The 23,093-nt window shown below is 52.1% G+C and overlaps 1 protein-coding gene and 1 long non-coding RNA gene across 4 annotated transcripts in view; one reads left to right on the top strand and one right to left on the bottom strand.

Annotated features, from left to right (window-relative positions):
• The window catches only part of TRAF3IP1 (TRAF3 interacting protein 1), a 60,580-nt gene extending 48,098 nt beyond the window's left edge, over nucleotides 1-12,482 (bottom strand). Inside the window, exons 1-7 of one of the 3 annotated variants that reach the window (XM_019958021.2) lie at nucleotides 12,266-12,482; nucleotides 8,391-8,459; nucleotides 7,874-8,035; nucleotides 6,035-6,178; nucleotides 5,539-5,937; nucleotides 3,099-3,170; nucleotides 1,992-2,067 (exon numbers count right to left, since the gene is read on the bottom strand). In XM_019958021.2, the coding sequence (XP_019813580.2) occupies nucleotides 1,992-2,067; nucleotides 3,099-3,170; nucleotides 5,539-5,937; nucleotides 6,035-6,178; nucleotides 7,874-8,035; nucleotides 8,391-8,459; nucleotides 12,266-12,388 (1,045 nt within the window). In that variant the 5' untranslated portion in view covers nucleotides 12,389-12,482. The remainder of the gene's footprint in view (nucleotides 1-1,991; nucleotides 2,068-3,098; nucleotides 3,171-5,538; nucleotides 5,938-6,034; nucleotides 6,179-7,873; nucleotides 8,036-8,390; nucleotides 8,460-12,265) is intronic. The other 2 variants (XM_019958019.2, XM_019958020.2) reach the window with 2 other exon arrangements.
• Nucleotides 12,483-12,663: 181 nt separating this feature from the next.
• LOC139182301 (uncharacterized) lies at nucleotides 12,664-21,442 on the top strand. Its single transcript, XR_011565969.1, has 2 exons — nucleotides 12,664-13,378; nucleotides 14,571-21,442. It is a non-coding gene; the product is annotated as an uncharacterized lncRNA (long non-coding RNA).
• Nucleotides 21,443-23,093: the final 1,651 nt, after the last annotated feature.

Here is a 23,093-nt window from a genome sequence, read left to right as displayed (position 1 = left end):
AAATTTATGGTACAAGCTCACCAGTCAACCCAGATGCAAACACCCTGAGTTATTAGACGAGAAAAGCAGATGACATGACCGTCAGCTTAGAAAATGAAAAGAACCAATGCAACAACTCTCTATTAAGATTTGATACAGGCTAGATTGAAGACACAGCCACATAAATCAGTAAAGCTTCTATGTATTCCAACAATGATCACCAAAAAATTAATGAGGTGAAGAAGATACCATTTCCAGAAATCTGAAAACAAAACAACTGAGCGATCCCTGACTGGTGGACACACCCAAGCACCGCACACAGGTCTCTGGAGAGGAAACCCCCCGTCTGACTTGAAAGCAGCAGGATCCAGGCGTCCCAGGAACAAAGCCTAGGCTTCACCCAAGTGCAGGCACCTCCTGACAAGTCTGCTTCATGGGAGGTGGGAATCTCTGACTCATGGAACTCAAATGACTGGAAAATGTCTCTGCAATAATAAGCAAATAAAATGGCTTTGTATTTTTTTTTGAAAAGAAAAATGACAGGGCACTGACAGTGAAACAGAAGAGTAAAACGGAAACAGAAACAGCAGACTCCAGACCCCAAAAGGCCTGCGGGGAGAGTACAGAGCAGGCAAGAAGGCACCGCCAGTCAGGGGCGACCCTGGGGCACCCGGAGAGCGACCATGGGGACAAAGATCTTCATATCTCAAAACTCTGGGCAGACCACACAAACAGACTGGTACGGCATAAAAATCCCAGTGCATAAAAATTTAACACCTAGGCAAGTCAGAAACCAAACATAATCAGAATTAAAAACCTGAAAAGATACAAGAAACAGATACTTATTTAAAAACTGGCAACTATACAGTTCATGGAATTCTCCAGGCCATAATACTGGAGTGGGTAGCTTATCCCTTCTCCAGGGGATCTTCCCGACACAGGAATTGAACTGGGCTCTCCAACATTGCAGGCAGATTCTTTACCAACTGAGCTACCAGGGAAGCCAAAAAAACTGGCAGATGTCCCTAATGTTAAAGGAGTTCACGCGAATTAAGAGCACTCAGACTCTGAGTGCTTTCTGTCTATGAAAATCAGCAAAGGCTCAAAACAAATCCCGGAAGAAAGTATAAGGGAGAAGACTGGGACAGTGCCCACAGCAGCTGAAACCTCAGGACGTCCATACCAGCCCTCGTGCCAGGAATCACAGCTGGGAACCTGTCCCACAGAGATGGCCCGAAAGACAGAAGTTTCTGGCACAAAAACGTTCACTAACTCATTTATCAATGCCAAAGATTGACACGTACCATCTAAGTTTAATGTCTCAGTGAAGAATCTCAACTACTGCATCCTTGCTACACTTACTTTAAGGTTTACAATTTAGGGAAAAGATGACTCTCAGGAACAACTACTGCTCATTCAAAGCTACTCCATGCTTCCACTGAAAGCCTCCAGCACTGCTGGGCTCCATCTGTCCCTCCGCGCCCTGGACAGACTGACACTCTTTCCCTGGTGTGTCATAACAAGGCACCACCCTCGGGCAAACCCAGGCCAGGCTTGTCTGCTTCAGCTCCAGCTTTCAGAATGACCCCTAGGGACAATTTCTGCTCTTGTTTTAAACACTGTTTTAGACAGCCCGTAAAATAAACACCACCTGTCTAAGTGCAGGATGCTCTCCATGTCCACCCTATATCAGGACGAAACTAGCCTACCCATTCAGAAGAGTCAGAGAGACACGGAAGCCTAACAATCATATCTTTTAGATCAGAACATAGGTCTCCAGCAAAGAGGTGTCCTCTGTCCCTGGTGTCGTGAACTCACACACGTGTGCAGGTGCACACACGTGTGTGTGGGCGTGAAAGCCACACATCTGCATCATTTTTGCATGGTCTCTGTTCATGCCCTCCAAAGGCAAACCTGCTTTCTATCCACAGAAGCTTTTCCCTAGTGGATGCTGCAGTTAAGGCCAAGAGTCTAACACTTTCAGATACATTATGTGATACACTGTGCAGTACCTTCCACGGAATTCTTGGATCGCCGCTTTGACGTCTTTGTTGTCACTGACCTGGATGCTCTGGTGGGAATTTCAGTCTTTAAAAAAAAAAATGAAAAAAAATTAACTGATGCCCCACATAGCAACATCACGCATATGCATCATGAGCAGATGTATTATTCAAGCGCAAGGAAAGAGCCAGTAGGAAACAGGACAACACCCAGATGCTCCGAGAGGGGAGCTGAAGGCAGTCAGGGCAGCAGGGCCTGAGCGTGGGGGTCAGAAGGAAGCTGAAACCTCCTTCACCCTAAGGCGGAATTCCACATTTTTTGTATAGCCCTAAAAAAGTCAGCCACTGACCATCCCTTGAGAATCACTGTCTTATCAGCTGAGTTTATGAGGACTTGACCTCTGTTGATACAAGCTTGAGTACTTCCGTGTGCTTATGAACAACTCTGAAAGTGCAAACCTACTCGATGTTGTCTAAACAGAGCAATAAACCACAGGAGATACCACAGGCCGACCCTCCGGCCGCTCATGCAGTTCCCCGCCCAACCCCTCTCTCAAGCCACCATGTGGAGCCCTAACCAACCCCACAGCGTCCACTCCACGCCTGTCCATCTTCCCTGTGGCTGCCCAGATACACTTATCGAGCTGCAGTTTGGATGATGAAGTAAGGGGGAGTCTAAACACCCCCAGGAGGGCATGGCCTGGACTGTACCCCATCCACGGGGAGCACAGTACAGGGTCCCCCCAGGCCAAGCGCAGCAGGATGGGCCCCTTGAGCCAGCCCTCCGTCCCCATCTGCCTGGTGACTTAATCCCCCAACACTGATCCAAAGAGCCACCCCACCCGCTCCCACACCATGACCCGGCCCCTCTGCATGCCACCCGTCACACCTGTCAAACAAAGGTTCAAGGAGGCCCTGGAGTCTGCCCCAGAAACCCAGAGGATGCACAGCCCCATCTACTTCACAGGCAGGAAACCACCACCACCGTTCCTCTTACAACTGAACCAACGTGGGCTCCCGCGCCTGAGGCCCCGGGCACCGAGAAGGACCACGCACAGCACGCCCTGTCTCAGCACAGCTACGGGTTTACATCTCTTAAAGTTATTTTTCAAATTTTACCTCTGTTTCGGCTTTGGGGTCTTTAAAAGATCCATCTGATAACTTTTTAGACATCTCTCCTGAGCTTGATAACTGTAAAAAAAAAAATTCAAACTGTAGAATTACTCAAGACCATAACATCTAAAAAAGCATCGAGACACTTTCTCTAAGGCTGACAGACAGCAAGACAAACTGCTCATACAGGAGTACCACGTCGTGCCCCAGCCCAACCCCCAGCCCCAACCCCCAGCAGCGGCGGGTCAGCCAGGACCCCCACCAGGGGCGGCCAGAAGGCCACGGGTGTCAGAGGCAGGGCCCAGGGGTTGGGGGGGAGGGTGGAAACAGCAGGGAGCAGAGTCTTCCCCACGGTCCCTCCAACAGGCCAAGCTTCCCGCAAACATTTCAGGGACACACAGGGGATCTGGAGCGGAAAGGAGCTCAGACACCCAGAGCAACACTGCCCTGGTCCCAGCTTCCGAGAGGAAACCGCTCTCACTTCACGACAGAGCAAAGGCTTCAGACTCTGCAACAGGAATGCACTCTCAAGACAAACACGACGTGAAACCTGTAAGAGGTTAAATCAACACCTTAGGAAGCCTGGCGCTTAAGTCAACTCTCTGACACAGGTCAACATAAGGAGAAGGGACACAGTTGCTGAGATTTTCCTCCATGAAAAGCGATGGGTGCCTGCTCAATATTTCAACAATTCAGTGTCCTCGAGACTTCATTATGAAGTAGCAGACTGCATCCGAAGCAGTTCCTGTGTGGGCCGGGCTCCATGCCCGGGTCCCCCGCCCACAGCACACAGCTGCCCACAGACACGCAAGGAGGGAGCAGCCCGACATGGCCACTCCGACCTCACACCTCCACCGCCACACAGGGACACACTTGGGGGTTCACAGGCTAAGAACATCTCACGAGTGTCTCTTCTACATCAAGAGATCCAATCAGACCACCCGGCAGGACCCAGGTGAGAGCCATCTCCTCCTCCCAGAGCTGCCCTCACAGAAGCCTCGCAGCTCGGGCCTCTGGGGGGCTCCCGGGGGAGAGCGCAACCTGCCCCCCCCCCATAAAACCCTGCTCCACAGAGGAGCCCCAGATGGACACAGAGGAGCCGGGCCAGCAGGATCACCAAGACAGGTCTGTGCACACCCACTCAGGCCAAGCATGACCAGCTGGGAGCAGGATGGGTCCCATCACCCTGTCTCAGATGCCTACTCAGTGCAGCACAGCCCGGTGTCCACCCATAGCAGCAGGCACACCACCAGGAACCCCGGGACACATCACAGGGGGGACCCTGGGTCTGAAGGCCTGGACGGCAGAGAAGGTGCCCAGGCAGGACACAGCAAAATGCACAAGAATGTCTGAGCACCACAAAAACCCAGGTCAGAGGAAAAGACTTTCCTTAGACCCCATTTAGGAGAAGGCAATGGCACCCCACTCCAGTGTTCTTGCCTGGAGAATCCCAGGGACGGGGCAGCCTTGTGGCTGCCGTCTATGGGGTCACACAGAGTCGGACACGACTGAAGTGGCTTAGCAGACCCCATTTAAACAGAGGCAAAAATGGGGGGGTGGGGGGCGGGGGCGAGGGGTGTCTCAGTTTTTACAACACATACAGCATGGTGAGCTAACTCATGGTGAGGACTTCTGGACGCTCCTGGGGGACCCCAAGGTTCCAGGTGGCACACTAACATTACCAACAGAACCACCAGAAGACCAGCTTCCAGGCCTGGCGCTGGGCTGGTCCTAGGGGCCCGCTCACCTCCCAGAGCCACACCCCTGGGATGCCAAGTCACAAAACCAGATGGCCATCGCAGTAGGACAGAGGGGGGCTCAGCCTGGCCCCTCGCCACCTGCCACCCCCTAGGGTGGACCTTGAAGTGGTCCAGACCTCAGCTTCCTCCTTCCCAGTGGCTGGAGAGTTTCCAGGGCCTAGCCAGGACACTTTACAGTTATGCGACGTCCCCCAAGAATCAGAGTCCGCGATGCCAGCCCTGACAGGAGGCTTACCCTATCTACAGAGTCTCCAAAACAACCTGAACATCTAGGGAAACAACAATAAAAACCACTGCCTGAAACCAAGCGAATTTGCTGGAAAATCCTAAATTTACCTGAGAACTTGAATTGAGCAGGAATTCAGTAAGCTGGGGTCTCGCTGTACTGACCTGGCTAATGCCTCAGAGACTTAGAAAGCGGCCCTCACCCTGAATGCAGGCGGCCAGGCCCACAGCCCGGGGGAGCCCCCCCACACAGAGGGCGGCCTAGGAACAGCTCACAAGGTCGCGGGGTCGCGCTCCCAAGGAAAACACCCGACACGTGTGCACGTGGCAGACAACACCCTCGGGTTCTGCAAGGACTCCAGGCTGGCCGTGATTTTAGGGGGGTGACATAAGAAATGCGGTTTCCCCGAGGAGCCCGCGCCCTGTGCTGGCGGCCGGCGGAGCAGCCCCGGGGCCCGCACCTTCTTCTCCGGCCGGTCAAGCTCGCGGCTTCGCTGGGGCTCGGGGTCCCTGCAGAGCTCCCCGTTGCGCAGCCGCCGGCGCTCCCGCTCCCGCTCCCGCTCCTTGCCGCGCTCCTTCTCCTTCCCGCCCTCGCTCCGGCGCTCCGCGTCCTTGTCGCGCTCCCGGGGGCCGCGGTCCCGGTCCCTCTCCCTGTCCGGCCGCGCCCGGTTCTTGGCGCGCTCGCGGTCCGCTTCGCGGTGCTTGTCTCGCTCCGGCTCTTTATGTCTGTCCCGCTCATTCTCCTTGGCCTTGGCCTTGTCCCTTTCCTTCTCTCGGGGTTTGCTTTCTTCCTTTAAGTCCTCTTTCTGTTTCTGATCTCTGCTTGTACTTCTCTCCTTTAGTTCAGAATTTCCTCTATCCTGGAAAATAAAAGGCCAAGTAACAGCATCACTTACAAATTATCTACCTGAACCACAAAAGGCCCCGCTCTTTTAGACACACGTAACCTGCATTCACCTCTTTGTCTTTCTGGACCCTGGACTCGTCTTCCCTCACGTTCTTATTATCCAGTTCCTGCGGTTTGGACGTCAGTGAGGGCCGTCCTTTCGTGTCCCCCTTCTCTCCGGCCAACACCCTCTTCACCGCGTCGTCACTGGAGAGCTGGTCCCAACAGGAGGAGAGAAAACGCAAGGTTGCAATGAAATCAGTACACTTAATACACAAGCGTCAGCAAAGACTGCTCATCAAACGGACTCTCTGTCTCCTAAAGGAAATGAATTTTATCACAGACAATGTACAGCATTGCCTAGAACTGTCCCCTCCAGCATTTCCAGTCCTTAACACCAGAGTCCACTCAAGCCAAGCGAACCCCACTTCCCTCCACCCACGCTGCCAAGCGTGGCCGTGTGTGCTGTCAGGGACGCAGAGCTGCCCCACACCTCTCACAGAGCCACAGAGGCCGGCCTAAGGAACGATCTCACTGGAGCCCCGTCAGATGCCAAAATCCCCTGGGCAGTCAGCGCCCCAGACTGCCTGCCCCCGGAGTCCTGGACACCTTGGTCAGGCTTCCCCCTTGCCCACACACTGCCTCTTTCCGCAAGCCTGTGCCGAGTGCCCGTCGCACGCCGGGAACTAGACCAAGGGCCAAGGCCACGCTGCGCACTAGCAAGACGGCCAAACACAACCACCAAGACGGTGCAGTGTGCCAGGGGACCATGACGGGGACCCCGGGAGGAGCAGCCGACCCCACAGGCTGCGGGGAAGGCATCTCGGCCCTGAAAAACCGGCAGCGTGAGCGAGGGAGCGGGCAGGGCAGGAGACCTGGGGGCAGGCACCAGGGGGCGCTGAGAGCCGAGGACCCGAGGGGCGGGGCTTCGCGAGGCGCCCGGGGCGGGGGCAGAGGATTCAGCAGAATCTCTTGTCAGATCTCTTCTGGAAAGGGAGCGTGGAGCAGGATCTGGGGCAGCTGAGTCGCCAAGCCTTGGACCCACCGGGCGGGGTTCTCCTGCGGCCCCAGTAGCCAGTCTGACCCCACTCCCCACTCCCTGCCTGCCGTGTGGGCTGGAGCCCGCCTCTCCCACCACGGCAGCGGAAGGCGAGCCCCCGGCCTCCAGCCCATTACTTCCATCAAGGGCTGTGTTTGCCACGCCCCTGACAAAGGTCCAGCTCTGCTCCACTGGGGGCTACTCAGATCCCAGGAAGGAGGAGAGTCCCAGGGAAGATATCCTCCAACGGCCCCAGAGGGATGGCAAGGCCAGAGAGGCCCGGATTCCAGCCGGTGGTGAGGACCCCAGGAAATCCGGCCCCCTCACGAGCGCATGGGGGGAGTGGGGGGGTTTCTCGGAAGGCAGCAGAGCTCTGCATACACTCCTGCAGGGAGAGGGAGGGGGGGACGGGAAGCGGGAAGGGGGCTGGAAAGGCCCGCAGAGAACAGGGACACCCTGTAAACCTCACAGACGGAGAGAAACAGCTCCTCCAGCCACTCCGGCCACCCGAGCTGGAAACAGTTACAGGCCCTGAAAGGGGGCCCAAGAGGAGAAGCAGCGCCGGGCTTCAGAGGCTGGGCGCACAGCCTCCAGCCATGTGCCCCAGGCAGGGCGCCCGAGGTGCCCCCACTGCACACCGACAGCTCGGGAAACCTGCACCCGGCACTCGCTCGTCTGTTCACTGCAGAGCTTTACACCATGGCTGATAACTCCCAGGTTCCAGGAGAGGGGGGATCGGACTGCGAGGACAGGGCTAAAGCCCACTCCTCCAATGCTGCCCACTGCCCGGGGTGGCCCGCCTGGTCGCCCTCCCAGGCGTGTCACCCTCCCGGGTGTGCACAGCTCCCAGCTCTGGGGCAGGTGGCGCTACCTTGCTGAGACAGCACTTTCCAATTCTCTGCAGCAGCTCGTTGGTCCTCTCGGGCTCGTGCCCTGCCACAATCCGAGTTGGTTTCGCCGACAGCGGCTCTCCAGAGACAATGACCACCACGTCTATGGCCTTCTGCAGGAAGCTAATTTTTGCATCTTTATCCTGAAAGATATCCATTTGAAACACAGATATTAAAATATTTGAAAAAGAGCTTGCACTATCCTGAGCATGTTCAACAGGCCCAGTTTCCTGTTTGGACAAAAAGCTATTTTTAGGTGTGTCGGATTTAGAACTCCTGACTCTTTATACCCACTACCACCAAATAAAAGTTTGGTGATGGGCTAGCACCCACCTCCGGAACACTAGCTGTGTTTCTGAAGGCTGACACAGCGTGCCATGCAGCTGCTGGAGGAAGCTGAGCTGAGGAGAGTGCTAGGCGCTCCCGGAGCCACCAGCCTCCTGCTCCAGCCCCAGAGCACAGCTTCTGAAGTCCCCGGGGAGAGAGCCTCCCACCTACCTTGACATTGTCGGACTTCATCTCGACGTCCGTGTAGAGGCCCTTCATGAAGCCAGTCATCCTGATCACCTTCAAAAGAAAAGGCAAGGCCACGGTCGGCACCCCAGGACAGCCCGGGGCTCAGCCGCACCCACCACCCCACACTGAGGGCACCCGGCTCTGTCCACACCCAGCCATCCTCCATCTGCTGATATGACACACATTCCAGCGTCTGCCACATGCGGGGGCCTCGTCCTAGGCAGAGTCCGCCTGATCCTCATGGAAGTCAATCTGGCTGCGAGGACAGGTAAATACGATGGACCTGCAGGGCGCTAAGTGGGCACAGGATCTCCCCTGATCCAAGTGCAGGATGTCTGGGAACACTTCCCAGAGCAAAGCCTATCCAAGCTGAGACTGGAGAAGAACTGGGGGAGCATGTGCCAGGCCAGAGAAACAGTCCCACAAGGTCCGGGGCCAAGCGGGTCCGTTCAAGGGGCAGATGGCCTTTGACAGGAGGGGCCTAAGGCCAGGGAGCCAGCAGGGGCCTGACCCAGGTGGCCTTCAAAGCCATTAGGAAATACAGACTCAGCCTCAGGACCACATGGAGGCCCCGAGAGGTCCAAAAGCAGAAACAGGCATCTTTTGAGGGTCGCTCAGAGCAGTGGAAAGCAAGGATCTGGGGAAGAAAGGGGACTTGCTGGCCTGGGTTTCTCCGCACCACTGCATCAATCGCTTCCTGGGACCCTGCAGGGGGGACTGGGGGGAGGGGGTGGTCTGTTGCCACATCACCCTTTTTTGCTCCCCTCACCACTCCCTCTCCCCAGTCAACCTGGACCTCCCAGCTACCCCTCAGGTTTGGTGATGCTTTCTGCCCCTCCCCACCCCCAGACACACCAGGGTCCTCTCAGACCACTGGTTCTCCTGTGGCAGGTCACTATAAAGTCAATGCAATGGGTAGCAGTAAGCCTATTTTTAAAAAATAAAACCGATCGGAAAATATCAGACTGCATCCGTATGTGGTAAGGGTGAATATGCCTATAAGTGTGTGTCCTGGCAGATATAAAGAGTACTTATCACCATAAGACATGCTTTAAAAGAAAAGAACAGACAGTGGCACACTAATACCAAGTTCCTTCTTTAAGACCAAGCTGCAACTGGCTAGCTATACTTCTCAAACCGCTCAACAGCTATGCTGTTATTTCCCCTATAAGACAGGTTGAACATTACGAGTTGTTATTGGGTCATTAAGTTGTGCCCGACTCTGCAACCCCCACGACTGCAGCACGCCAGGCTTTCCTGTATCAAACGGAATATTAAGAGCATCTAATATTCCTAGAATTTCTTCATTTTGCTCCTTTTGAAGTTTTTCTAGTGTGCTGACAGTATAAACTTGTGAGCAATCATTTCCAGCAACAAGAGGCATTAATTTCACAGGATCAATGCTTCAAGTTATGAAAGATACGGAGTTAGCTTAGCAGTAACTAAAACTCTAAAATATGGCAATTTGAACACTATACTCAGGGGTAGTAAAGAATTTTGCTAAGAGAATCGCCATGTACTATTTGAAAACGCTTTCCATATGTCAGTTGTTCTAACATCTTTATCAAATAAGTGGCAATTAACATACTTATGTTTACACAGGTAGAGAAATTACTTTTGACCTTCAGTTCAGTTCAGTCAGTTGTGTCTGACTCTTTTCTACCCCATGAATCGCAGCACGCCAGGCCTCCCCGTCCATCACCAACTCCCAGAATTCACCCAAACTCTTGTCCATCAAGTCGGTGATGCCATCTAGCCGTCTCATCCTCTGTTGTCCCCTTCTCCTCCTGCCCCCAATCCCTCCCAGCATCAGAGTCTTTTCCAATGAGTCAACTCTTCGCATGAGGTGGCCAAAGTATTGGAGTTTCAGCTTTAGCATCAGTCCTTCCAAAGAACACCTAGGACTGATCTTTAGAATGGACTGGTTGGATCTCCTTGCAGTCCAAGGGACTCTCAAGAGTCTTCTCCAACACCACAGTTCAAAAGCATCAATTCTTTGGTGCTCAGCTTTCTTCACAGTCCAACTTTTGACCTTAGATTAGCAAAAAAGCAGACCAGTGGATCCCAATGGAGAACACTGAACTCCTTCCCCACAGTCTAGCTACCTGGCAACGGAGTCGATTCCTGCCTGAACGCTCCTCCCCTCTCCAACCTTGCAGGAGGTGGGGACAGCAGCCACCATGATAATCCCACACCAGGACCCACAGAAAGATGTAGCCCCCCCAGCCTCTTTCCTGGCTTTCTGGTTTCAGTGAGCAAACAGGACTAACACAGAAAATTGAAGTGTCTGGCTGGGACAGCAACCGGTGCAGTCAGCCACTCACCTCCTGGCTAAGTGACTGGATCCCTCCTGGGTCAGAGGACACCACCTGCCCATTTCACAGGAAGAGGTGAGGCCACTCAAGGCCTGGCTCCCCCTAGAGGCTCCCTACACAGCCCTGTCCCACCAGGCTCTCCACACAGCCTTGTCCCTTCCCAGACACTGTCCAGGGCGGTCTAGGTGCTGCACTAGCTTAGGAGGAGAACAAGGAGGCCAGTCAAGACAGCCCTGGGGATGTGGGTCAGTTTTGAGAGTTTTAAGCACAGCTTATAAGCACAGAGAGGTCCATATCATAAGCTAAGAGAGCAAAGACAAGTAAAGCACGTTTGTGGAAGAGTAAGATGCTGAACCTGTTGGAAGGACCGAGAAGTGAAGTTTGAGGATCAACATGGGCAAGAATAGGAGCCTGGGACACCTGCAAGGTGAACCTGATTCCTGAAGCCCAGAGAGCAGGCCTGGGTTCCCAAGGGCAACCCCACACTCGGGCGCACCATGGAAATGGGCGCTGGCACTGGAGTCACAGGAGCCGTGACTGACTCCATTCAGCAGTGACGTTTGCTGTGCACCTTCTGTGTACCGTGCCCGGGATGTGCCAACAAACAAGTCTCCATCACTCAGGAACCCTCCACCAGCGGGCAAGAGAGTGAGACAACTAATCTCAAGGCATGCTCTGCCATCGATCAGCAAATACAGCCCTGCTCTTTTATAGTTATATCCTTCCAGGTCCCCCAACAACCACCTTCAATAAGTCCACCCACAGGCATTAATTAAACATCCAATATGGGGAAGAGCTGACTCATTGGAAAAGACCCTGATGCTGGGAGGGATTGGGGGCAGGAGAAGGGGATGACAGAGGATGAGATGGTTGGATGGCATCACTGACTCAATGGACATGAGTTTGACCAAGCTCCGGGAGATGGTGAAGGACAGGGAAGCCTGGCGGTGCTGCATGCAGTCCATGGGGTTGCGAAGAGTCGGTCAGGACTTAGCGACGGAACAACAATGGGGTGACCACAGCAGGAGCAGGTGGAGGGAATCTTGGGTGGGGCGCTAAGAAAAAAATAATGTCCTTCTGCTGGGATTTGTAAACACTCTCCATCTGCCAGACGCTGCAAGGGAAAAAGAGTCTCAGAAACAGCCCTGCCGGGCTGAGTGGAAGATCTGCTCTAAGAAGAGTAGGGCAGGACGGAAGACATAAGAATGCTCCCCAAGAGCCGGGACACTCCCGGGAAAGGTAGCCCAGGGGATCATCCGTCCCGCCGAGGCCGGGCTCCTCGAGCAGCGTCAGCGCTCGGCGATGCGAGGTCCGATCCCGACGCCAGCTTTGGTCCGAACCCCCCAGCCCCCGCCCCCCGCCCCAACACCGACCTCCGATCCGCATCCCGGAACCCGGGCCCCGACCCCCAGACCTGCACCCTAGCCCGCACCCCGACACCCCACATGGGCCCCGACCCCCGGACCTGCACCCTAGCCCGCACCCGGTCCGCGCACGGGGACCCGGCCCAGACCGCAGTTCCGATCCCGGCCCGGCGCTCACCTCCGTGATGATGTCGTGCAGGTAGCGGAACGGGGGCTTGTTCAGCAGCTTCTCGGTCAGCGGCGGCCTCCGGATCACCTTGCCCAGAGCCTCCTGCGTCCGCTTCACCACCGCCGCGTTCATGGCCGCGCCCCGCCGGCCGCAGAGCCTAAGCCCGGCTCCCGGGCCGCCGCCGGCCCCGCCGCCGCCGCCGCCGCTGCCCGCTCCGGCCTCGACGCGCCGCTCGGGTTCCCATCCCACAGTGCACCGGAGTCCGCCCAGGCGCGTGCGCCGGGCCGCGGCCCTCGGTCGCCAGGGGTGGCGCGACCTTAGCAACGGACGCGCCGCGGGGCCCCGCCCCCTGCTCGGCTGCGCGCGCACGCGGAGGCGCCGATGTGGGTGGGGCTGCGTGCCCGCGGAGTGACGGCGCCCAGGCCCGCCCCTCCAAGCCCCAGCTCAAGGAAGAAGCTTCTCCGCGCGCGACTGAGGAAACCGCCGGAGGACTGGGCGACGGCCACAGCACTTCCGGATTCCCGGTGCCTTTTTCTCAGGTTTAAGGCGAACTGGACTGAGTGCTCTCGAAAAACATGCCCTTTCCTGTATGCTACTTAATACGGCTTCCTGAGCGAGTACTAATGTCTCTGCTAGCAGCCGAGACGTTACTTTGCCAACAAAGGTCCGTCGACTCAAAGTATGGTTTTTCCAGTATTCGTGTATGGATGTGAGAGTTGGACTCCAAAGAAAGCTGAGCGCGGAAGAATCGATGCTTTTGAACTGTGGTGTTGGGAAAAGACTCTTAAGAGTCCCTTGGACTGCAAGGAGATCAAACCAGTCCATCTTGAAGGAAATCGGTCCTGAATATTCATTGGAAGGACTGATGCTGAAGCTGAAACTCCAATATTTTGGCCACCTGATATGAAGAACTGACTCATTTGAAAAGATCCTGGTTCTGGGAAAGATTGAAGGCAGGAGGAGAAAGGTATGACAGGATGAGATGGTTGGATGGCATCACTGACCCAATGGACATGAGTTTGAGTAAGGTCTGGGAGTTGGTGATGGACAGGGAGGCCTGGCATGCTGCAGTCCATGGGGTCGCAAAAAGTCGGACACGGCTGAGTGACTGTAATGAACTGAGTGAGTAACTCCTTTTCTCTGAGTCTCTGTTTCTATAAAGCAGGAGAATCTGTGCCAGCCTACCTAACTCCCAGGGAGGTGAGGACCAAACGATGTGCCAGGGCTCTGTAACCAGCACAAAGCTACACCTTTGTTCTACCCGGTGTTCGTGGTTGTGTCCCATCTGTCTTCCGTCCACCACGCACAGGCACTCAGTAGATCCTTTCCACGCTTTGTGGTCTCTTTTTTAGTTCTTCTCTTGGATACCTTTGGGCTTCCCTGGTGGCTCAGATGGTAAAGAACACCTGCAGTGCAGGAGACCTGGGTTCAATCCCTGGGTTTGGAAGATCCCTCGAAGAGGACATGGCAACCCACTCCAGTATTCTGGCCTGTAGCATCCACATGGACAGGGAAGCCTGGCGGGCTGCAGTCCATGGGGTCACAAAGAGTCCCACACAACTGAGCGATTAAGCATGATGGATACCTTTATAGTTTTTATTTACATTCATTTTTGCCATTTTCAAAGTGCTCCATGCTTTATGTGTTCTTTGCTTATGATGTATCTACATGTGGAGTTTTTAACTTAAAATTTATATCTGATTATTATTGACATTTAATAAAATTCACCCACTTTAAGTGTAGAGACTGATGCATTTTGGTAATTACATACAGTTATGCTACCACCACCACCACCACAATCAAGATACAGAATTTTTCCAGCACCCTAACACATTTTCTCCTACTCATTTGCAGTTCATCTCCTCCCCCACGAGCCCTAGGCAACTGCAATTGTCATTATAATCATGCCCATCAAAAGATGAACGGATAAAGATGTGGTACATATACACAATGGAATATTCAGTTCAGTTCAGTTCAGTCGCTTAGTCGCGTCCAACTCTTTGTGACCGCATGAATCGCAGCACGCCAGGCCTCCCTGTCCATCACCAACTCCCGGAGTTCACTCAAACTCATGTCCATTGAGTTGGTGATGCCATCCAGCCATCTCATCCTCTGTTGTCCCCTTCTCCTCCTGCCCTCAATCCCTCCCAGCATCAGAGACTTTACTCAGCCATAAAAGGGAACACATTTGAGTCCCTTCTAATGAGGTGGATGAACCTAGAACCTATTAAACAGAGTGAAGTAAGTCAGAAAGAGAAAGATAAATATTATATTTTAGAACTAACATCCAAAAAAGATGTCCTTTTCATTATAGGGGACTGGAATGCAAAGTAGGAAGTCAAGAAACACCTGGAGTAACAGGCAGATTTGGCCTTGGAGTACAGAATGAAGCAGGGCAAAGGCTAACAGTTTTGTGAAGACAACGCACTGGTCATAGCAAACACCCTCTTCCAACAACACAAGAGAAGACTCTACACATGGACATCACCAGATAGTCAATACCAAAATAAGATTGGTTATATTCTTTGCAGCCAAAGATGAAGAAGCTCTATACAGTGAGCAAAAATGAGACTAGGAGCTGACTGTGGCTCAGATCATGAACTCCTTATTGCCAAATTCAGAATTAAATTGAAGAAAGTAGGGAAAACCACTAGACCATTCAGGTATGACCTAAATCAAATCCCTTACAATTAAACAATGGAAATAAGAAATAGATTTAAGGGACTAGGTCTAATAGAGTGCCTGATGAACTATGGATGGAGGTTCGTGACATTGTACAGGAGACAGGGATCAAGACCATCCCCAAGAAAAAGAAATGCAAAAAAGCAAAATGGCTGTCTGAGGAGGCCTTACAAATAGCTGTGAAAAGAAGAGACGTGACAGGCAAAGGAGAAAAGGAAAGATATACCCATGTGAATGCAGAGTTCCTAAGAATAGCAAGGAGAGATAAGAAAGCCTTCCTCAGTGATCAGTGCAAAGAAATAGAGGAAAACAACAGAATGGGAAAGACCAGAGATCTCTTCAAGAAAATTAGAGATACCAAGGCAATATTTCATGCAAAGATGGACTCAATAAAGGACAAAAATTTTATGGACCTAACAGAAGCAGGCGATGGCACCCCACTCCAGTCCTCTTGCCTGGAAAATCCCATGGGCGGAGGAGCCTGGAAGGCTGCAGTCCATGGGGTCGCTCAGAGTCGGACACAACTGAGCGACTTCACTTTCATTTTCACCTTCATGCATTGGAGAAGGAAATGGCAACCCACTCCTGTGTTCTTGCCTGCAGAATCCGAGGGATGGGGGAGCCTGGTGGGCTGCCATCTATGGGGTTGCACAGAGTCGGACACTACTGAAGCGACTTAGCAGCAGCAGCAGCAGCAGCAGCAACAGAAGCAGAAGATATTAAGAAGAGGTGGCAAGAATACACAGAAGAACTGTACAAAAAAGATCTTCACAACCCAGATAATCATGATAGTATGATCACTCACTTAGAGCTAGACATCCTGGAATGCAAAGTCAAGTGGGCCTTAGGAAGCATCACTACGAACAAAACTAGTGGAGTTGATGGAATTCCAGTTGAGCTATTTCAAATCCTAGAAGGTGAGGCTGTGAAAGTGCTGCACTCAATATGTCAACAAATTTGGAAAACTCAGCAGTGGCCACAGGACTGGAAAAGGTCAGTTTTCATTCCAATCCCTAAGAAAGGCAATGCCGAAGAATGCTCAAACTACTGCACAATTGCACTCATCTCACACGCTAGTAAAGTAATGCTTAAAATTCCCCAAGCCAGGCTTCAACAGTACGTGAACCATGAACTTCCAGATGTTCAAGCTGGTTGTAGAAAAGGCAAAGGAACCAGAGATCAAATTGCCAACATCTGCTGGACCATGGAAAAAGCAAGAGAGTTCCAGAAAAACATCTATTTCTGCTTTACTGACTATGCCAAAGCCTTTGACTGTGTGGATCACAATAAACTGTGGAAAATTCTGAAAGAGATGGGAATACCAGACCACCTGACCCACCTCTTGAGAAATCTGTATGCAGGTCAGGAAGAAATAGTTAGAACTGGACATGGAACAGCAGACTGGTTCCAATAGGGAAAGGAGTACATCAAGACTGTATATTGTCACCCTGCTTATTTAACTTATATGCAGAGTACATCATGAGAAATGCTGGGCTGGATGAAGCACAAGCTGGAAACAAGATTGCCGGGAGAAATATTAATAACCTCAGATATGCAGATGACACTACCCTTATGGCAGAAAGTGAAGAAAAACTAAAGAGCCTCTTGATGAAAGTGAAAGAGGAGAGTGAAAAAGTTGGTTTAAAGCTCAGCATTCAGAAAACTAAGATCATGGCATCTGTTCCCATTACTTCATGTCAAATAGATGGGGAATCAGTGGCAAACTTTATTTTGGGGGGCTCCAAAATCACTGTAGATGGTGACTGCAGCCATGAAATTAAAAGACCCTTGCTCCTTGGAAGAAAAGCTATGACCACCCTAGACAGCATATTTAAAAAGCAGAGACATTACTTTGCCAACAAAGGTCCAACTAGTCAAGCTATGGTTTTTCCAGTAGTCATGTATGGATGTGAGAGTTGGACTGTGAAGAAAGCTGAGCGCCAAAGAATTGATACTTTTGAACTGTGGTGTTGGAGAAGACTCTTGAGGGTCCCTTGGACTGCAACCAGTCCATCCTAAAGGAAATCAGTCCTGAATATTCATTGGAAGGACTGTGCTGAAGCTGAAATTCCAATACTTTGGCCACCTGATGAGAAGAAGTGACTCATTTGGCAAGACCCTGATGCTGGAAAAGATTGAAGGCCGGAGGAGAAGGGGATGACAGAGGATGAGATGGTTGGATGGCATCTCCAACTCAATGGACATGAGTTTGGGTAAACTCCGGGAGTTGGTGATGGACAGGGTGGTCCGGCATGCAGTCCATGTGGTCGCAAAGAGTCGGACATGACTGAACGACTGAACTCAACCGAATGCATATATATGGAATCTAGAAAAATGGTACCAAAGAATTTATTTGCAGGGCAGTAATGGAGGAAACAGACACAGAGAACAGACTTACGGACATGGGGCGAGGGGAGGAGAGGGTGAGATGTATGGAAAGAGTAGCATGAAAACTTACATTACCATATGTAAAATAGATAGCCAACGGAAATTTGTTGCATGGCTCAGGAAACAAACGGGCTGTGTATCAACCTAGAGGGGTAGGATGCTGTGTATCAACCTAGAGGGGTAGGATGGGAAGGGAGATGGGAGGGAGGTTCAAAAGGGAGGGGATTATATGTATACCTATGGCTGATTCATGTTGAGGTTTGACAGAAAAAAATAAATTCTATAAAGCAATTATTCTTCAAGAAAAATAATTTTTTTAAAAGTTCACGCCTTTTCTAGTGTGCTGAGTCATCTCTGACTCGGCGACTGCCTGGACTGTAGCCCTCCCATCACCCCACCACTCCCCGGCTCTTCTGTCCATGGAATTTTCCAGGCAAGAATGGAGCAGGTTGCCGTTTCCTGTTCCAGGTGATCTTCCCTACTTATGGGTGGAAGCCTAGTCTCCTGCGTCTTCTGCATTGGCAGGCAGATTCTTTACCACTGTGCCACCTGGGAAGCCCTGTCTTTTCTAGGGTTTCATATAAATAGAATCATGCAGTACATAGTCTTTTGTGTTTAATTCTTTCTCTTATAATGTTTTGAGATTCATTTGTATGTCATTCCTTTTGGCAGCTGAGTAGAATTCCATAGTAGAATTTAGTTATCTGTTTACCAGTTGATGGATATTTGAGTTGCCTGTAGCTTTTTATTTTTGTGACTAATACTACTAAGACCATTCACATACAAGTCTTCACATAAACATTGTTTTAGTTTCTCTTGGATAAATACCTAGGAATAGGACTGCTGGCCTATCTGGTGTGTGTGTGTGCATGCATGTGCGCGCATGTGCATGAAGAATATGCTCAACCTTATAAAATCCTACCATCCTGGTTTTAAAGGGGCTGCACCAGTTTTCATTCCCGTCAGCAACAGATGGGCTTCCCAAGTAGGGCCAATGGTCAAGAATCTGCATGCCAGTGCAGGAGACACAAGAAATATGGATTCGATCCCTGGGTCAGGAAGGTTCCCTAGAGTAGGAAATGGCAACCCACTCTAGTATTCTTGCCTAGAAAATCCCACGGACAGAGGAGCCTGGCAGGCTACAGTCCGTGGGGTCACAGAGGGTCTGACATGACCGAGTGAACATGCACACACACACAGCAACACGTGGGATCTCAGCTGCCTCTTGCCCCTAGTGACACCTGATGCCAGTCTCTTTAATTCTAGTGATCCTAGTACGTATGTAATGTCATCTTATTATGATTTTAATTTGCGTTTATCTAGTGATTACTGATTCTGAGCACTTTTCATGTACTTATTGGACATTGATATATATCTGGTGAAGAGAGCCCAGCAAATGCCATTTAGGCATTTATTAAATAACTGCTGGGTGCTGAGTGCTATAGATGCTGGAGATTTTTACAAGTGGGCTGGCTGTTAGAGACTTTACTGAGAGGCTGAGAGAAGCCTAAGAGTCGACAGCCCACGAGGGAAGGCAATCAATAACTGCCCATGTAGAACTACTCCACGGTCCACGGGGAAGAAAGTTCCCGGAGAACCACACTCTCAGATTTCCTCCTGAGTGGCCCTCGGTTAACCCTGCTTCCCAACTTCCAGGTCCACCCCTTGGCCAGAACGCTTCCATCCTCTGAAAGCTGCCGTATCAAATCTCCCTGTCTCCCAGGAAACCCCACTCTCTACCCTTGGAAGCTGTCGTCTTCCCTTCCATTCCCTCTCTCCCAGCAGTACATTTCCGGGAGTCTGGGTTCTTCAGGCCAAACTTTAATCCCAAAGCCTCGGCAGAGCAGTCCCCTGTGGCATCCGGCGCTTTGGTCCCTTGGGTGATGGTGTTCACTGTGAACTAAGCTCCATCCAGGGCTCCCAGATTCCAGCTGTTCTCCAGATTGTCCATACACTTGGCTTTATCACACACACATCCTCCTTCCCCAAAACAAACCTTCCTTCTTAAACAGTCCATCAAGCCCCTTAAAGAAGAATAAAATAGTTTCCCAAACCGCCTCTTCATTTGGAAGCATCCTCACCCACACTGATACTAATAATTCACACGACAGTGAAGAACAGTATTCACCCCCTTCCTTCCCCTTCCCCGCCTCGGGGGGGGTCACCCCTGAAAGTCTGTTATTAAAAGGGAAGCCATTGTGAGACTGTGCGCTTCTTCTTGGCTGGGCCCTTAGTTCATGATGATTGGCCCAATGCTCTGAGGTGATTAGGTCCTTAGACAAGGATGCACCTACTCCCTGCCCTCCAGGTGTTAGGGGGAGAGAGAAGGGGCATCCCTGGCACTGGGTGGCCAGGTGGAGCTCCTCTGGGGCCGCTCAAGAAGCAAAGGGCGTTGTGGAGTCTGAGAGCTGGAGCGTCCCACCCAGGCCTCTCCCCCTGTGTGCTCCCTGTGGCCAAGCTGGGAGCCCCCTCCTCTGAGCTTTGAACCCTGGCTGTGGTTGTCCTGAGCAGGGTGGGGCAAAGGGGGCACTCAGGGAGGCCTCTGACCCCAAGCACCCAGCCTTCTCAACAGACACTCCCCAGCCTCATGCCCAGAAAATCCACGCCGGGCGGAATCCTCCTCTGGGCCCTGGAGCAGGCAGGGCCGCTGTGGCCAGTTACTGACTGGTCTGAGGAGTAAGGGTGCAGGCGTGGCTGTGGAGAGCCCTCTGGCCCTCAGGGCCCACCAAGGAGCCCAGCCAGTGCCACCTGAGGGGAGTCCTGGCTCCAATTTCTCCCACAACCTGGGGACAGCAAGTGGCCTTCCAGGCTGAGGAGGCCTTATAGGGGCCCGAGGTCATAGGTCCTGCTACTTCCTGTGAGGCCACAAGAGAGGGTGTGAGATCTGAGAAGGTCTGGGACCAGGAAGCAGGCTCGCCTCACTCCACTGAGGGCCTGTCCCCGGGGAGCTGGCTGTGGAATGGACATGAGTCCCTGCGGGTCGTGTCCTTAACGCTGTCCCTAGGTGAGTCCACACCCTCACCCCAAAGGCAAGCCGGCCCTGGGGTGGCAGGGCTAGCGATGCAGCTAAGGACTCCTGAACAACAACAAGAAAAGAGATCTGGAACCAGGGCCTCGGGAATAGGGCAGGGAAGAGAAAGGGGTGGGAGGCCAGCCTGGAGCCCCCAGTTCTGGGAGCTGGCTGCAGGGGTTGGGGGGGAGGTGTCTGTAACCTGAATTCCCTCTAAGCTCCTCAGAGTCATGAAAGGATTAGAGAAAAAGGCAGGAACATTTTTTTTTTTAAGTGTCATTCATAACAAAAGATAATTGATTAAATATCAATAACTTGAGAAAATAACAGCTGAGAAAGTGTTTGAAACATAAAAGCCTGGCAGGAGATGCTTCTGAAATCAGCAATGTCTGAAAGAATGAATGAGATAGCCGTGGCCATGACTCACCCTGGGAGAGAAAGTCCACAAAACAAGGTGGCTTCCAACCCCACCTCCCCTTGCCTGAGAGGCGAACATTCCTAGAGACAAAGGCCCACAGAGGTAGAGAGGCACGACCCCTGAGCTGCACATCCGAGAAGAGCCCAGAATGTAGGTCAGCCAGAGACAGGTACCAGGACAGAAGTGGCCGGAGCCTGGGGACAGCCTCCCCAGGCCTGGGGCCCCGACAGGCTCAGAAGAGCAGGCATCAGTCTGTATGGCCAGCCAGGCACCTCGCTGTGTACTCCAGCATCGAAACCTCAAGGTAACTGACATCATTCTGTGAAACCCGAAGGGCCTGCCTAGAAGGCGTCGCCCCCTCCTCTCCAAGTGAGCCTGGAGACAACACCTTTTATCTGTTCCTGAGCTTCTAGGATCATTTCTGCCGCAGGACCTTGGTGACTTGCAGGTCCTTTCAGCGGAATAACACTCACGCCCCAGATCCTCATATGGCGGCATCCTTGCCATTGTCTGGGTCTCAGAGATGGCGAAAGTAAACCACACCTGGAACTTGCCTGGCGATCCAGTGGTTAAGACTGTGCACTTCCAATGCAGAGGCATGGGTTCCATCCTTGGTTGGGGAGCTCAGATCCCACAGGGCATGTGGCATGGCCAAAAAATAAAACATAAACAAAAAAAGTACACCACATGAGAACACTCCAGCCTGTTATCTTGATTTTCTTCAAAGCACTTATCACCGTCTGGAAGTAATTTTTTATTCATATCTGCCTTTTTGTTTTCTGTCTTGTCTCCCACACAGTCACCCCCAGAAAGTGAGTTCCTTGATACAGGTCGATTTGCTCAGCCCTGAATCCCTATACTTACTTCCACACTGTCAGGCATACATAATACTCAATACCTGTTTGCCAAATGCTGAATAGATGATGCTGTTAGTACAATGGCTTTTTCCTAAGCGCTCTTAATAATATGGTTTAATTATACCACAAGTTTAAATGAAAACACCAAAGTAAGGTGCTACATAGACAATATGATCTCAGTTATGTGAAGTGTCTCCTGTGCGAGTGTGTGAATAAGTCCAGCAGTTTCAAGGTTTCAGACGTGATCTTGGAGTTGGGTCATGGGACATTTCCTCTGCTTCTTTGTACTTCATTGTGATTTAGATGTATTTCTCAATAAATAATAGTTTTCAATCAAAAAAAAGTTAAAAGTTGTCGGAAGAGGCCCCCTCCTAGGGAGAAGCACAGTATTGATGCCTTGTTGGTAAATGCCCTGGATGGCCGCTTCTACCCCATTCAAGTGGAACTGTGTCCATCAGGGTCACAATGAGACTGACATTTACCTGGTCCTGGGGTGAGCTCCCCAAATCAGAGTGACCAGCTGTCACTTTACCTGTAACCAGCCCTGTGATTTTCATCCATTCTGGCTTTAATCCTTGTCTATTTCACCAGGAAAGTGAGGGATTGGAATCAAATAAGCTCAAACACGGGCTTCCCTTATGGCTCAGCTGGTGAAGAACCTGCCTGCCATGTAAGAGACCTAGTTTCATCCCTGGGTCAGGAAGATCCCCTGGAGAAGGAAAAGGCTAACCCGCTCCAGTATTCTGGCCTGGAGAATTCCATGGACTGTTAGTCCATGGCATCACAAAGAGTCGGACAAGACTGAGCAGCTTTCACATTCAAGTTCAAACACCGGTTCCAATAATTTCCCTAAAGACAAACCCTTTTAGAAACGCCCCACAGAAGAGTGGAGGCAGGACCAGGAGTCCACCAATATTCCTACAAAGGAGGGTCTCCCAGGACCTGGGGACCTGACGGAGAGACCTTGAATCCATGAAGACACATAGAGAGTAACTGGGGCACCTTCCTGGAGTTGGGGTTCGTGGCTTCCGTCTTACTTGCACAGGGGAGGGCTGGTCCTCAGACGAAGGGCGAGAATCAGCTGCCGTCAGAATCCCCAGCAAGCCCTTTCCAGAACAGTCCGGTTAACTAGTGTCCAAAGTCAGCCTCTGAGTGCCCGAAAGCACGAGTACAGCTCATGTGACGCGGGGCCTCCTGCCAGGGTAGGTGTCACAAGGAGGGCAGGCTGGCAGGTGCCGAGCTCCGGGGTACCCCACCTCCTCCCCGTGCCCAGCCTGCCACAGAGCTTACCAACCACTCCTGACGGAGGAGTTGAAGCACACAGCTTCTGTCTGAATGATATAAAGCCTGAGTTTTCCCCCAGAACTATGCCAGCCTACCACTCCCGCATGACCTGTGGCCTCCCACTGGCTTGTGGGTCCCTTCTTGGGGAGCCTCCTCTGATCTGTATTCCACGGTGCCTCACCAGGGGGCATGCGGATA

The sequence above is a fragment of the Bos indicus genome, chromosome 3 (genome assembly GCF_029378745.1).
Source record: "Bos indicus isolate NIAB-ARS_2022 breed Sahiwal x Tharparkar chromosome 3, NIAB-ARS_B.indTharparkar_mat_pri_1.0, whole genome shotgun sequence".
NCBI lineage: Eukaryota > Metazoa > Chordata > Mammalia > Artiodactyla > Bovidae > Bos > Bos indicus.
The sequence above is the reverse complement of the archived record's forward strand: the minus strand, read 5'-3'. Positions and strand labels throughout refer to the sequence as shown.